Source organism: Podarcis raffonei, chromosome 16 (genome assembly GCF_027172205.1).
Source record: "Podarcis raffonei isolate rPodRaf1 chromosome 16, rPodRaf1.pri, whole genome shotgun sequence".
In the NCBI taxonomy this organism is placed as follows: domain Eukaryota; kingdom Metazoa; phylum Chordata; class Lepidosauria; order Squamata; family Lacertidae; genus Podarcis; species Podarcis raffonei.
This window is the reverse complement of record NC_070617.1, coordinates 14,126,997-14,143,001: the sequence shown is the minus strand read 5'-3', so window position 1 is coordinate 14,143,001 and position 16,005 is coordinate 14,126,997. Positions and strand designations below refer to the sequence as shown.

The window sequence follows — 16,005 nt, the reverse complement described above, 5'->3', positions numbered from 1 at the left end:
GGAAGCACCAGGCATTGTGAGGGCACTGTCCGAAATCTTAAATAATCGCCTGATACCATCTATTGCTCTAGCCAGGAATAGCCATAGGCAGGAGAAGGGAGCTCTGGGGAAGAAGGAGAGCCCCCTGAGGACTCATTCAAACCTGGAAACAGCCTCACAGGGGTTCTGCCTTCATCTCTCCCCCCGCACCCTTATGCTCAAAAGGGGTTACTGGGATGTTGCTTTTACTTTAATTATATATTTTGTGGTTATGTATTTTGATTTTGTTCTGTGAGCTGCCCTGAGACCTCTGGGTATAGGGCGGTATATAAATTCAATCAATCAATCAATCAATCAATGGCCATATCCCTCCTCTCTAAAGAAAAAAAGTCCAACAAATTTTGACTTCCAATCATAGCAGAGGTGCTCAAGCCCCCTGATCTTTTCTGTACAGTGGTACCTCTGGATTCGAACGGGATCTGTTCCGGAGCCCCGCTCGCATCCTGAAGCGAACGTAATACGTGACTGTGCGTGCGTGTGTCGCGTTTCGCCACTTCCATGCATGCGCGTGATATCATTTTGAGCGTCTGCGCATGCGCGAGTGGCAAAAGCCGGAAGTAACACGTTCCGTTACTTCTGGGTCGCCACAGAGCACAACCTGAAAATGCTCAACCTGAAGCGTATTCATTCCAAGGAATGACTGTACATCCATCTCCAATGCTCCAAAGACCTTCACCCAGATACATGCCCCAAAGTCAAACATAAGAATAAATAAAATTTATTGGACTCTTGAACCACTGGACTTCATTTGCTGTTCCACCTCTCCATTTCTGGGCCCAGAAGACGAGCTGCGGCTAATCCTGTGGCAGCCCCTGGATGTGGGCTCTTCCTCAGCGTGAGGAGGAACTCCACATACCTCCATCGCAAATGACACCGGCTATCCTAGGGTGGCGCTCCTCTCCAGGTGGCCCTTCCTAGAACTGATGGAAGTAAAGTCTATGCTACTGCTGAGGCACACGGCCCAGAGAGAAGTGGGTTGGCCCTTTTCCTCTCCTCCGCTCGACCCTGAGCTCACACTCGACCTTGAGCTCACACGGCCGCCAGGCCTTCGCTGACAGGCATGTTGATGTGCGCCGTCAGCAGTGGTTCAGGCTCCCCCTCGTGCAACACAAACACCTGCAACACGAAGGAGATGAGAGGAGGGAGGGCCTGTGGTCGGCATGCCAACACAGCGGCCATCTTGGATTGCAAGTCAGCATACAAACTGGGAACAAGGCACAGGGAAGGCAGGCTTTTTCTTTTGACAGGCAAGCCCCCCAAGACTGAAACAACTGGGAAATCAATGGCATGGGAAGTCAAGGGGCAGGCCTGTCAGGAGTGGGGTGGGGAATCAAAGCAGGAACACTAACCTTAATAATATCCGAGGTCCCTTGTTCGCTCAGACACTCCACAAAGGTGGCCAGAGGGTAATTCAATCCTGGAACCAACATGGGAGTCTGCAGGGAGGCAAGAAAAATGCAGGAAATTCTTATGGCAAGCAGTGTGTTGGGGAAGAGGGCTAAGAGCCCAAGGAGGGAGGCGTGTAGCAAGGGGCAAATCTGTAACTCCAGCTGAGCCTGAGTTAGGGTTTTTGGCCAAAGTTGTTGAGCTATTTTTGCAAAATCTCAATAAAAAAAGTTTTTGAGCTATTTGTAAGGAAATCCATAATAATAATAATAATAATAATAATAATAATAATAATAATAAAAAATTTATTATTTCTACCCCACCCATCTGGCTGGCTTTCAACAGCCGCTCTGGGTGGCTTCCAGCAGAATATTAAAATACAATGATTCATCAAATATTAAAAGCTTCCCTAAACAGGGATAACCTACACTTCCGACCTGGGTTGCCATATGTCTGGATTTTCAAGGACATCTTAGTGTTTCCCGCCTGGACACTGCTTCCGACTGCCTAATCCCAGCTACGTCCCAGAAATTCCAGACGCATGACAACTCTACTCTGAGAAGGCCGCTGGACTGGTTATACAGGGGGCCTGTGCAAAACATTTAGGAGAGGGAGTCAGGGGAGATCCGACTTAGGAGAAGGATGGAATTACCTTAAAGAAAGGATGCTCTATGGAGTAGAGTTTTTCATCATACAGGAAGCTGATGAGAAGGTTGGCGACTGCATGGGTATCTGACATGTTCTGGAGGTTAAGGGTCAACTTGAAGGTAGGGCCCATGCCCTGGACCTGCAGAAGGGAGAGAAGTGCATTATGGGAATGAGTGTGTGAGACAAAGGGGAATGAGGATGGGGGGGGGAGTGTCTCAGCAATGTCTCAACATTTCATCAAGAGGGGACTCTGGGTAATATCCAACCCAAAGGTGCCTCCGGACTTTCACTATTTTTCAGGGGAAAGCACATGGGAACTTTAGGTTTGCACAGCCCTAGCACAACAAATCCACTTTAAAAAAAAGAACTGGACATTTTACGGTTTGGAAAGTGATAGGGAAATACAAAATATGGGATGAACAAATGATTAATGGGAAGAGGTATAAACATTCCTGCAAGTAAATCAGAATGAATGCTCATTAATGACCAGATATAATCAAACCTCCTCCTAAGGTCTGTGCAAGAAAATAAGGATGAATTCTCAATAAACAGGTAATCCAGAGGGACCCAAAATCAGATTAGGCCCACTGACGCCAATGAACTTGAGCTACTCCAGTTTATTGAGTTCAGTGAGTCTACTGTGAGCATGACTTAGTTGGATACAACAGCTCAAGCAAAGACCACCCCTTCTCAAGAATTCCTAATTTACTCCATTTATTTATTTATTTTTAACTATTTTATTTTCATTTTTAACAAAATTCTTATACATTTAAATCATTTTCAATTTTTACACATTTGAGATTACTTGAATCCCTGGACTCCCCCCCCCTCCCCTAGTTTCCCATTTTTAATTATTCTTTCTATTGCATCTAATCACATTTTCCCAATCCATTTTATCTCTTTTTTAGAACTTTAATTTTGTTTCATTATAAGCATTATAACAATCCTGCTAGCGTTTTTAAATATTTACAGTGGTCTTTAAGATGCTCTATAATCCCTGCCCCCCCATTCTTTACTGAATTTTTCCTCATCTTGGTGTCTGATCTTCACTGTCATCTTCGCCATTTCGGCACAGTCCATCATCTTGGTTATCCACTCTTCCCTGGCTGGGACCAATTTACTCCTTTTTTAAAAAGCAGCCCACCTTTTTTCTTGCACCATCCTCTGATTTAATGCACTATTTCCTTTCCTCCCCTCACCCCATCCTGGGGTCGCCCCTTCAGCTGTCTTCTCTTTTCCAGGGATTGGCGCCATTTTTAAGGAAGCCCGCCTCGATTCGGACCAATCCTGTATTCATTTCCCCCTCCCCCTTCCTCCTCACCACAGCGTTCATCTTCAGCTGCTCCTGCGCCGACTCAGACACAGGCGTCATGTTGCACTGAAGCGCTTGGGCGTAGGCTCGGGCCGCCATGAGTCGGATGCGGCTCAGGTCCGTCTGAAACACCCGGTGCATGGCTGGGCGAGGGCGGGGGATGGGAAGGAAGCAAAGTGAAACAGGGAGGAGGGAGGAGAGAAATGAGACCTTCCCTTGTGCCATCATCAAAACACCCTCTGCCTGCAGAAATTAGGGGGTCTGTTGTGCTAGAGCACTTAGGTCCTAGAATCAATTCTGAGCATCTGTTTCCTGGCTGAGATCACCCACAAACCACGCTCCACATAAAGGTCTTCCTGCACCAGTTTGTATAAGGTAAAGGTAAAGGGACCCCTGACCATTAGGTCCAGTCGTGACCGACTCTGGGGTTGCAGTGCTCATCTCGCTCTATAGGCCGAGGGAGCCGGCGTTTGTCCGCAGACAGTTTCCGGGTCATGTGGCCAGCATGACTAAGCCGCTTCTGTCGAACCAGAGCAGCACACGGAAACGCCGTTTACCTTCCCGCCGGAGCGGTACCTATTTATCTACTTGCACTTTGATGTGCTTTCGAACTGCTAGGTTGGCAGGAGCTGGGACCGAGCAACGGGAGCTCACCCCATCGCGGGGATTCAAACCGCCGACCTTCTGATCAGCAAGTCCTAGGCTCTGTGGTTTAACCCACAGCGCCACCCGCGTCCCACCAGTTTGTATTCATAGCCACAAAATATGAACAGGGACTTTTGTGTTTAGCAGAATTCTTGGGGGTTCTTATGCTGCAACTGTGGAAAAATATGATCAAACACAGTTATGGTATTGAGATGTACAGGACTTGATGAATTGTTTGAACGAAATACTTTGTTCCGATACGCGAGATTGAACTCCAGGCCAAGACCAGCCAGCCCCTATGGAAGGAAGAAGCCTCAGCCAAAGAACATAAAGAAGAAGATAAAGATGAAGATTGGCAAAATAAATTATTAAACTATGCAGGACAAATCATTACAAAAAAGGGCAATTGTCTAAAGCATATTTTTAAAGCTTTGTGTACAGATTTTTACATTAGTATAACTTTTAAAAGTCACCTGTAATAAGATGAAGAAGGTTTTAACATTGGATTGTTAAGTATATAAGGTTTTATGGATGTGCATAAACAAGTACATTGTAATGGAACCAAGAGGGGGAGTGGAGGGAAGTCGATCAAAATTCATGGTTTAATTTGGTTATGATTTTTTTCTGGGTTTTTTTTTAATTGTTATTTTTGGAAAATCAATAAATTATTATATAAAAAAGGTCAAAAAACCCCCAACTAGCCATTTTTAAGGTTTATTCAAAGAGCGATTCCTAAAGCCTCTACATGTGTAAAGAGGAAATGTTTCCTGATCCAGAGACCATAGAGGAAGGAGCTAGGAGTTTGTATCTGGCTGGAATGTTGTGTGCGTGTAAGAGAGGCTGCCATGCTCCGAGATGCACTGCTCATGCGACTCACCCACGCCACTCTCCCGCTCCCGTAGCGTCTGGTCCACATACAGCTTTGTCTTCTTGGGCACGTTGAGCTTGATGCTCTGGGCGACGGGGGCTCCGACAACCGCATCCCGCTTGTCAAACGTGGCAGTGCGTTTTAGGATCTTGATGATCAGGCCCCCGCCTAGGAGAAGAGCAGAAACTCATGTATGCGACTACAGCGGCAAGAATGCTACTCGCCCAAAAATGGAAAGAAGAAGAAGAAGTCCCAGCAAAGGAAGAATGGATACAAAAACTTATGGAATATGCAGAAATAGCTAAACTTACTGGAAGGATAAGAAATCAAGATAACAAACTTTTTATGAAATAATGGAAATGGTTTATTGAATATTTACAGATAAATTGTAAGCAGATAAAAACATTGGCAGGATTCTTGTAATAACCTGCAGTTTCATAAGAGTATATATTGAAAGAAGATGAATAAATGAACAAATTAAGCTAATTTGGATATGTAGAAGATATTAAAAATAAAGTTAAGGAACTGCAGAAAGTGGGGGAAGGAAGTCAAGTTTTGAAATGTCAAAATGATTGTATAATCAGTGAACCATATAAATCTGAAAACTATAAATAATATTTTTTTAAAAAAAAGAGAAGGGGGAGAAACGACAGATGGGCAAGGAGTCAAGTAGGACAGGGAAGTGCCTTCACTTGATAGGCTCTCCACCCCTGTTCGATACAACCCACTCCAGCAAGTTTAGACCAACATGACTTTCTCCCAAGAAAGCCTGAGAGATGAGCATCTTCAGCAAAATTCTCAGCTGCAACTCGTTCTTCACAGGAGGGACAACTGCATGCTGCAACCAGACTGTAGCTCTGTAGATTTCGAAGCCTCTATGCTCAGGTGCAGCTTACCCCTGAATGCTACCTGCTGGCTGCCCCCTGGGGAAGGGCAGAAGGTCGGGCTCAGTGCTCTGACTTCACAAGGCACAACATCTGCTCTTACCTTTGGTGGTCATGACAAGCGTGTTATCTTCCCTCCCATAGCGGCCAAAGCAGATGCTGCTGACAACGTCCTGGCAGCAGAAACAGAGAAAAAGAGATGAAGGTGGGTTGCTGCTTTTCGCAGGGAGAAGGAAGACAGGTGGGCTTGTCTTTGGTGTGCCCGTATAGCTTTCCTTTCTTTGATTTGGTCTTTGCCAGTAGTGCAGCACCTGCTTTTCATGCTGAAGGTCTGAGATTCAATTCCCAATGGCCTCTCCAGCTAGGAGGAAGGCTGGGAATATCCTCTGCCTGAAACCCTGGAGAGCAGCGACCAATCAGTGGTAGCCAATACTGAGTTAGAGGGACCAATGGTGTGACTTGGCCTTTGTCAGGTTCCCACATCCCTATGGGAGCTCTTTGTCTTCTCATGGCTCTCTCACTGCATCTCCACCCTCCCAGCCCAGGGCACCTCATCTCCTCCCAAGTTGCCTCCCTGCCAGCTCTCCTTCACCTCCTGTGGGTCCTCCCTCTGCCAAGAACAGTCTCCCTCTCCCTGTGGGCTCAGTTCAGGAGCTGAGAAGGGCCAGGAATGGCCCACAGCAGGTCCGGAACAGGTAGGCTGAGTGAGGATACAGCCTGTGAACTGTTACTGAAGAAGGGAACTGTAGAGGAGGCCATCTGCAGCAGGAAGGGTGCCTCTCTGGACCAAGGGAGTTTCTGCTTCGCATGCAGGTTGAATCCTCAACATCCCCAGTTTGAAAAGGGATCCTGGGCAAGAAGGACCAGTGGTGTGACCAAGTCATAGGCAAGTTCCAATGCCTTACCAGACCCACATTCAACAGGAGCCATGTTTTCCAGGAACTTACTCAAGGAGTCTTGGTTCTCTAGTTCTCCTGTTTCAATCCCACAGATGACAAACACACATCCCGTTAGAGTGAGGGATGAGACAGAGCAGCCTGGGCTCAGAGAAACAAACATACAGTCTCACACACAAACACTTCCCCCACCCACGCTGCGACCAGCTCCTGTGCCAAACCACCAGAATGCCCTCATTCAGCCCTGAATGTGGGCACCCCCTGTTCCTGCCTCTCACCTGCGTTTGGATGATGTTCACAAGGTTCTTGTCCTGGTATATGTGCACCTCCATATTGGCCAAGGCGACCAGCACAGCATGGAAGCTCTGGAACTTCTCATCTATGAGACTCAAAGTGATGGGGGTGGCTGGCAACGGGACCACCCAGAGCTTCTTCCCCTGCCACGAGAAAAAGACATTCAGGAACCCGACAGAACAGCTTCTCCGACCTGGCCCCCAATGGATTTCCTTGCTAATTAAGGCCCCCCCACCCCCCACTAGGATTACCCTTCTTTTAACAAGATCCTCCTTTAAAACAGAATTGGGCACAGCAATAGCACCACCTGGGGACCACATGCATACACTTACACAACACAATGCCCTTCAATGTACAGTGGTGCCTCACAAGATGAAATTAATTCGTTCCGCGAGTTTTGTCGTCTTGCGATTTTTTTCGTCTTGCGAAGCACAGTGTCGGGAAAGTTTTGGAAAAGCTTCAAAAATCACCAAAGTCTTTAAAAACCTCAAAAAAGGCTACAACACCGCGTGCTATGAGTTGCTCCTCGAAGTCAAGTCGCAACTGTATTAACGGTGTTAAGAAAAAGGAAACAAACTTGCAAGACGTTTCCATCTTGCGAAGCAAGCCCATAGGGAAAATCGTCTTGCGAAGCAGCTCAAAAAACAAAAAACCCTTTCGTCTAGCGAGTTTTTTGACTTGCGAGGCATTCGTCTTGCGAGGTACCACTGTACCTTGGCTCCATTCACTTAACTCTAATGCACCTTGAGTTCCAGAAGTGAGCCAAGGTTCAAGTTAAGAGCTGCTGCCTTCAGTTGACAGTTTGAGGTGAGGCAGATTGCCAAAGCTGTGGCCAGTAATTAAAGCTGCCCTCCACCCCATGACCCCACAACCTTCTGAGTAAAGCTTTGAAGGGTTTCGTCGGAGCAGGCCACCACAATGTTCTTTTGGACCCAGGACAAGCCCACGGCTTGAGAACTCAGCTCAATGCAGTATTTATGTCGCTTGGAGTTCCTGCATGGGAGAGAAAGACAGCAGTGGCAGGTCAAGTCCAGGCCTGGCCTCCTTGTGGTCAGCAAAGCAGGTAACTCCAGTGCCAAGATGGGTGATGCACAAGATATGGGGCTCTTCCTTGCTATATTCTTAAGAGCGTGCTCTGAAACATGTCAGCTTCCCTCTTCAACCCATCAGGCCCTCTCTGCCCTCCCAAAACACCCCCAGCAGCTCCTCCTCTGCCCACCTGCGGAGGATGTAGATGCACCCATTACGGCAGGCCACTATGAGCCGATATTCCACATCGTACTGTCCTGTGACGTCCAGAAAGGCTGGCACGCTTGGTACCTTTGTCTGCCATTAAAAAAGAAAAACAGTGCTGAAGCCGGGTACTGCCCCACTCCCTGGCATGTTGCCTCACAGGGGACAGACGTGAGAGGGACCTATTTTAAATAGTCACATCACCAGGATGGGATTGGCAGGTGGGTGGTCACCCCTGGGCAGTTTTGAGGGTTTTCTAGCTGAAACAGACACCCCCATTCGTTACCAATATCCCTGCCACTGAAACTCAGCCTCCTGAGATTTCACAGACATGGGCCACAGCATTCAAACCTACAAAATCTAGAAACCTGCTCTTTGTTGTCGTTTTTAAACCGGAAGCCATGCAATCAGTGGAGGTTGGCGCTTACCAGAACTGATAGGGCACAAGGCAACAGTAACTGGAGCCAGACAAGTGCAGCCACACTTCTAAGTAAGGAAACAGTGAAGTGGAGGTTGGCAAAAGCCAGACTAAGGTTGGTGGCGCAGTGTCCCAATCGCCTTCATGGTCTAGCTCCCACTACAGGGAATGGTGAATCCAACAGCTTATTGTTTTATTCATTCATTGCATTTGTATCCCACACTTCCTCCCAGGGAGGAAATTTGTAAAAATATTCCTTTTGCATCCTCATAACATCCCTCGGTGGTAGGTTAAGGCTGAAATATGATGGCTGCCCAAGATCGCCCAGTTAACTTTAGGGTTGGGAGCAAATCTGAAAGCAGATCTCCTCAGTCCCGACTCCAATACTCGATTCCCCCAACATTGTCTTGAATTCTGCAACTGGTTGTTGCGATTGTGAGGAACACCAGAGCAAGCGGCTTCCGCTTAGCCTCAAAGGGCATAAGGCAGAGAACAAAATGGCCCTCTCTTCCCCCTCTTGAAATAAGCATGCTATTGAGCTTCAGAGCACTCTTCTCCAGGGCCTCACCTGCACCAGCATACTGAAGGGCTCAGGATCCAAGATGATGATGTCGCTGTTCTCCGTCCCAAGCACCAGGCAGCTGATAGAGGCCTCATCTGCCACGCTCTTCTTCAGGGTAGTCATGCAGGTAATCAGTGACTGAAAGATAAGGAGGGGCAAAGGGGCAACTTTATGCATCAAGAGAGGTGAACCCCAAGGGACTAGGATATGTTTCCCAGCCATGGGCAACTGGTTCTGTAAGTGCACTTCAAATCTGGGACATTTGGGGGCATGGGAACCTTGTGCCTAACCCTTTTGCTACTTCAAAACAAAAAAAAAATTTTCAGTAGCACCTTAAAGACCAACTAAGTTAGTTCTTGGTATGAGCTTTCGTGTGCATGCACACTTCTTTTTCAGTAGCACCTTAAAGACCAACTAAGTTAGTTCTTGGTATGAGCTTTCGTGTGCATGCACACTTCTTCAGATACTGCTACTTGATTGCCTCAAGTTGTGATTTTAAAAGATGTGTCACTTAAGCAAGGCCATTCTTGGCTTCAGGGAAGAGTTGGCAGTATTTGCCTGAACAGCATCCCAACCCTCTTCCTCTTCTGGGATGTTCAGGGCAGGAGTGGATATGGAACATCAGAGTACACACCTGGCGCTTGAGCGGCTGCATTTTATACTGGTTCACAAAGGACTCCATCTCAGGAGGGTCAAGGGCCAGGAACCTGCAGAGCAGATGGGGAAGGTGATGAAAGGAGCCCAGGGTCCCAGCCCACACGGGGGGGGGGGGAGAGAGAGAGAGGGAGAGGGAGAGGGAGAGGGAGAGGGAGAGGGAGAGGGAGAGGGAGAGGGAGAGGGAGAGAGACGGCCTTCAACAGAGGATGAAAAAAGGAGACCATTTCTCACAATCAAAGCTGTGTTCCCATCAGCCTGAAGCAGAGAACTTGGGCTGGAGTGGGCATTACAGGAACATCCAAAACTGCCTTGTACTCAGTCAGAGCACTGGCCAATCTAACTCAGTATTGACTACACTGACTGGCAGCAGTTCTCCAGGATTTCTGGCAGGAGCTTTTCCCAGCCCTGCCTGGAGATTCCCAGCCCTGCCCACACCAAAGAACTCACCTCAAGGACTGCACTGACAAGGGCGGCTCCGTATTTTCTCTGTCTGCATTTTCCCTGTGGAGACACATCAGGCAAGTCAGGAGGGAGAGCCTTGGGCTTCTGTGGCTCATGCCAGTGTGGCACAGTGAGCAGTCCTGAACCACAGAGCCCTAGGCAAGCTTGTTCGCCCTGAGCCTCTGCTTCTCTAGTCAATTAAATGGGAGCTTTCATAGCCCAGACATGTGGGGGTGACCAAAAAGCTGATTATAAAGCATATTTTTTTGCATGCCAATGTAAGAAATAACCCCCCCCTCCGCCTGGCATGCTCTCCGTTCCCACCTGCCCCTAGTTGACCCCCAAGCCTTGTTTGCTTATCCTCCTGATGTTTAGAGATGGCTCAGAAGACTTGGTCTCGCCCTGCCCAGCTTCAGAGCTCCTTACCGGATCATCTCCAGTGTCTCCTTCATTGACAGAAGGTCAACCTTGTCCTACCAAGAGAGAAGGAGGACAGTCAACGGCTGCTCCCTACAAGAGAGGCAGACTTAAGAAACTGGAAGGACTGCTGGTGATGAATCAGAAACCAAGAGGGATTTGCACTCCAATTAAGCAACTGCATTTATATCCCACTTTTCACCCAAGCAGCTCAGGGTGGCAGACGTGGTTCTCCCTCTTCACATCTGATCCTCACAACAACCTTGTGAAGTAGGTCAGACTGAGAGACGACGACTGGCCCAAGCCGTGAGCTTCACAGCTGAGTGCGATTTGAATCCTGGTCTCCCAGGCCCTAGTTCAACACTCTAACCCAGGAATGGGAAACTGTTTCCAGTCCCAAGGGCCACATTCCATCCCAAGTAACTTTCTAGGGCCCAGTGGTGGGCAGAGCCAGCAGCAAAAGTGGATGGAGCAATGGATACAAATTGAGAGCCAGTGTGGTGTAGTGGTTAAGAGCGGTAGTCACGTAATCTGGGGAACTGGGTTCGCTTCCCCGCTCCTCCACATGCAGCTGCTGGGTGACCTTGGGCTAGTCACACTTCTTTGAAGTCTCTCAGCCCCACTCACCTCACAGAGTGTTTGTTGTGGGGGAGGAAGGGAAAGGAGAATGTTAGCCGCTTTGAGACTCCTGAAGGGGAGTGAAAGGCGGGATATCAATTCCAAACTCTTCTTCTTCTTTATATTTTCATGCAGTTTCAACACAACCCTTTTTTGCCCTCCATACAGGCAAGCAAGAGGCATCATAGAACATATTCCAGCCCTGCAAAAGCACCCAGGAAGGGTGAAAAAGCAGGTCTAGTAAGGGGTATGGTCTGGGGGTGGAGGCTACGGCCTTGAGAGAGACCCGAGAGCCAGGCAGAGAGGGCTGGAAGTTCACCACTTCTGCTCCAACCACACTGGCCCTCAGGCAGGAAGGATGGGAGGGAAGGTACCTAAAGACCCATGACCAAAGGGGTTCTGGCTAGCAGACAGCTTCCCCAAGCCCTCCCTCCTCCTTCTCACCTCCTTTGCCTGCTCCCAGACATCCTTCTCTGTGGAGTTGACTTCCAAGGGGGGCAGAGCATAGCGGAAGTAGGGGCGCATGTTCTTGTACACGTAGATGTAGGGACCGGCAGCCACCCCCACAGCAGGAACACACAGTTCATGACGCTCCATCAGGAAGGCAGCCACACTTGTGGGCAAGTCCAACAGGACATTCTCGCTCAGGAGGTCCATGCCGTGGTACACCTTCAGCTTCATCTCATGTCCTGTAGGGCCCAGGTCGCCCACCACCAGCTGGGAAAGGGGGAAAGCAAAACAACAACTAGGAGCCTCCTTGAATGATACCCAAGGATGTGTCCCTTTGGAGGCTCTGAAACCTAAATCGATAAACCTAAAAGCAAGCAGGCAAAAGGAACAAAGAGGAGACTAGGAACGTGCACTCAAAATCTACACAAGAAAAATGGTATTCATGCAACAAAAGCCTATTAGGCCAGATGGAGAGGTAGAGAAAGAAGGGAAGAGGCACCCAAAAGACAGCAGATTTGCAGGTGTGATGAATATGGGCTGTACAAGAGAAGGGTTTGTGGATGTGACAGCGACAGTTCCCTTACCTTACAGTCTCCATCACCATGCAGGTCAGCCAGGGCTGGAAAAGACAGCAGAACCTGTATCAGCCCCATTAAAAAGACCCACACATAAACAGGGGAGAGGGCAGAGGAGCCCCATCCCCCCAAAAGCTACTATTTTTATAAGGATACCAGGCAACATCCCCTGTTGAAAGTAAAGCCACCTGCAATTGACTTCACCCCAGAGGCACACCCTTCCATTGCCCCCCAAGATAGACTGATGCAAACAACAGAATTGTTAAGAAAATATAGGTTAATGCAAGTCTCCTGCAGATGCAGGTAAGTCATCAGGGAGGCACACAGCTTTAGCAGAAACTTGGATGCTGGAATGGAAGGAGCTTCTCTGGAGCTGTTCGAATAGGGAACATTAATTATATGCTTTCATGAGATCAACAGAAGTGAGTGACTTCCCTTGTTGGAGAACCCCGACTATTGTCCTGAGGCTTTCCATGTGTTTCTTTACCTTTAAATCAAAGCAAACAAAGTAGATACCAGAGAATTTAAGTACTGTATTGTAGTACCTGTTCCATAATCTGAATACTGGTTTGGAAGAAATAACCCACTCAGAATCCTGAAATTCAAGGAAATAATAGACTTCTCCAAAAACCCCAAAATGCCTTGAATTGACACTGTGGGAGAATAACATACCTCCCCCAAGCCTTGAAAGCTTTAAAATCAGCCAAGTGTCCACAGAAGAATCTCCACCATCAAGGAGAAGTAAAAGCAGGTGAGGAAAGGATGCAATATGGTTGGCGCTACACTTTCCTCAACCACACAGTGGTGTAGCACCCTCTGGTGGAACGAAGGGTGACATGGTGAGCCCAACATTACCATAAGGGGATGGCGCACCTTCTGGTGGGCATGAGGATCAACACTGCTGACCTCGGTTATCCACAATGCCATCGCTTCTTGATGTTGGAATGAGGGGTGCTTCACTAGCCTCGACTGCCCAGAAGATGGGCTTCAGTCATACAGCCATAGAACCATAGAACCGTAGAGTTGGAAGGGATCCTAAGGGTCATCCAGTCCAACCCCCATTGATCAATGTGGATGATCAACTTTGTTTGCATTAACTTCTACTAGGGCTTCTCAGGCCACTCCCTCAATTTTTCTTCTTAGAGATCCAAATGGTGACACTGGTCAGCACTGGTCAGCCATTGCCTCCCTGTCCAGCCATTCTATGGGTAGAAACTGGATGCCTCCCTTCCATTGGACAAAAAAAGAAAGACGCAGCTCTGAACATGTGCAGACAGCATTTCCTATACTACTAAGCCACATCTGATCCCCACATGTCTGCTATTGGAGGCAACAAATTCCAGGACAGAGGATGCAGCCTTATAAAAAGAGTGGTTCTCAGACTGAGTCACTCCTTATTCCCACAATGGTCCAGAGCAATGTTACATTATGGAGCATTCTGGGAGATCTATATGACAGCTGCCAGTTGTCTGGTACTGATTCAGAGCTCTGCTGTCAGGTAAACCCACCAAGGCACATTGTAGCAGGAGAGGGCCCACCAAAGACCACTCAAGTCTGCTGGGACCTATCCTTGCCTTCCTTCCTTAACCACTTCCACCAAAGCAAGCTGTCACAAAGTAGGCATTGCTCGTGCTGCAGTGCGGAAAACAAAATATGCTTTTACCTACTGCAAACCCAGGGAGAACCAGCAGATAGTCAAAACTATGCCCGTCTCAACCACTGTACATTATGATCGCCATATTCACCCATCAAAACAGGAAAGAGACAATGCTTATTAAGGAGAGAGAAAACAAACTCAGACTTACTGACGCAAGAGGAAAAGGTGTAGAGGCTGGCCACTGGGTCGTAGTGGGCATCCAGCCATTTGGAATTGGCTTGAATGCTGCAATGGATGAAGGAAAGGTTGAAAAATGTGCAAAATGAAATATATTGCAGACGGTTTCAGCCCAGAGAGCCAATTCTCTAGGAGTCTCTGTTCACACCTGACCTAAATCCCTCCGAACCATGAAGCTTCCACAGAGTGGTGACAGACACTCAGAAGTCTTGATTTTCTGCCACAAAAATCAGTGTGTTCTGAAAGAACCCAGGAGTCCTGACTCTGTTTCTTTGTCTTTCTCTCATATACACAATTCCAAGTTGCACCCCTCTTACAGCTCATCGTGATTCTCTCTCATGCAGCTGGGCAAAGAACTCCTCAAAGTCTTTGAGTCTGCAATTCTGTGCACAAATACCTGGGAACAAGCTCCATTGAGCTCAATGGGACTGACTTCTGAGTCGACATGGCCAGGATTGGTGCTGTTTATTTGTATCCTGTCTTTCATCCAAGGAGCTGACGGTGTCATACACAGTTCTAAATATATTAAGGATGAGGATGTTCTTGTGAACTAGATGGGTTTATTCTCATTCAAAAATCTATTATGTCCAGCAAACATTTCTCTCCCAGGAGTCAAACAGATACTGATGGGGCAAAGCTCCCACCTGTGCAAAAAAAAAGCAATTTGCCCACAATTTTTGCCCCCCTTCTTCCCCCCAATATTGTCACTACCCACAGCCAGAAAAATACAAACCAGTTCCTTAGGCAAAACGAATGCGGCAAAAGACTCACTTCCATATTATCTACATGTCCTCATCACCCGCTAAACTGGGGTTTTGAGCAGTTCATCTATGCCTGGTTGACACCTTTTTTATTTAGATGAAGAGGTTGCTCTGTGCGTTTGACAGATGCACTTGGGGGCAGAAACGGAGCAGACAAAGAAGTTCTCTTCTGCACGGAAATGGGCTGCTGTTGGGAACCTGCAGCACCTGTTGGATTTCTGCCTGCCTCCGTGGTGCAGCTGCGACAGGGCTCCTCCTCGGGGGTGAGATAGAGGGGGAGGAACTGGTCACAGTGCAGACACGCGTCACCAACCAGAGGGGGTGGAATGGAAACCAAAACAAACGCATGCGCACCCACTTTTCTTCTAGGGAACCCAGGAGTCCGACCTGCAGGCACCAGCCTCCTCCCCCCTCCTCCCTCGCCAGCGCAGGCAAGAATCCTGAAAGCGGGGAGGGGACGGGGGGGGCAAGAGAAAAAGAGGAAGGGGGGAGCAGCTGCCCTCCAAAACGCGACCTCTCCGGGCTTTACCCGTCGCCAGCGGCTCCCGAGGACGACGAAGGCAGCGCCGCGGCCGCCATGGATAAGCCGGGGATCCGTCGCCATGGAAACCCCGCGGGAGCCAATGGGTGCGCCGAGAAAAGGAGTCCCGCCCCTCCCAGCGGAAGTCCGCGCTCTCATAGACTTGCGGAGAGTTTAAAGACTAACACGCAAGCACACACCCAAGCAGCTTCCGGGCTGACTTGGCCGGTCCACAGAGCAATTTGAAAAGGATTTGCGACAAAAACTAAGGGCTGGGCCAGACACACTACGAGTGCTACGTTGCCTCAAACGCACAGAAGGGGCTCCGAGGGGCCATCTAGTCCAACCCCCTGCAGTGCAGGAATCTCAACTAGCTCATCCATGGCTGGTGGCCATCCAGCCTCTGCTTAAAAACCTCCAGTGAAGGAGAGTCCACCACATTTAGGAGGAGTCCATTCCACAGTTGAACAGCTTTTCCTGTCAGAAAGTTCTTCCCAATGTTGAGTCGGAATCTCCTTTGTTGTAACTTGAAGCCCTTGGTTTGAGT

General features: G+C 48.4%; 1 protein-coding gene across 5 annotated transcripts; it reads right to left on the bottom strand.

The window, feature by feature from the left end:
- Nucleotides 1-741: 741 nt before the first annotated feature.
- Nucleotides 742-15,591, bottom strand: BBS1 (Bardet-Biedl syndrome 1). Of its 5 annotated transcripts, none has more exons than XM_053368073.1 (17): nucleotides 15,468-15,591; nucleotides 14,149-14,225; nucleotides 12,353-12,387; nucleotides 11,763-12,035; nucleotides 10,710-10,756; nucleotides 10,290-10,343; nucleotides 9,820-9,892; nucleotides 9,192-9,323; nucleotides 8,192-8,298; nucleotides 7,845-7,965; nucleotides 6,957-7,115; nucleotides 5,886-5,955; nucleotides 4,908-5,066; nucleotides 3,395-3,528; nucleotides 2,078-2,212; nucleotides 1,389-1,475; nucleotides 742-1,155 (listed from the first exon to the last, which is right to left on the bottom strand). In XM_053368073.1, the coding sequence occupies exons 1-17, from the start codon at nucleotides 15,515-15,517 to the stop codon at nucleotides 1,069-1,071; spliced, it is 1,800 nt and encodes a 599-aa protein (XP_053224048.1). In that variant the 5' UTR covers nucleotides 15,518-15,591; the 3' UTR covers nucleotides 742-1,068. The 5 variants fall into 5 exon arrangements, with proteins under 5 accessions (XP_053224048.1, XP_053224049.1, XP_053224051.1 ...); XM_053368074.1 differs by having other exon boundaries at nucleotides 15,453-15,544; XM_053368076.1 differs by lacking the exon at nucleotides 15,468-15,591 and adding an exon at nucleotides 15,146-15,358.
- Between the last annotated feature and the right edge of the window lie 414 nt (nucleotides 15,592-16,005).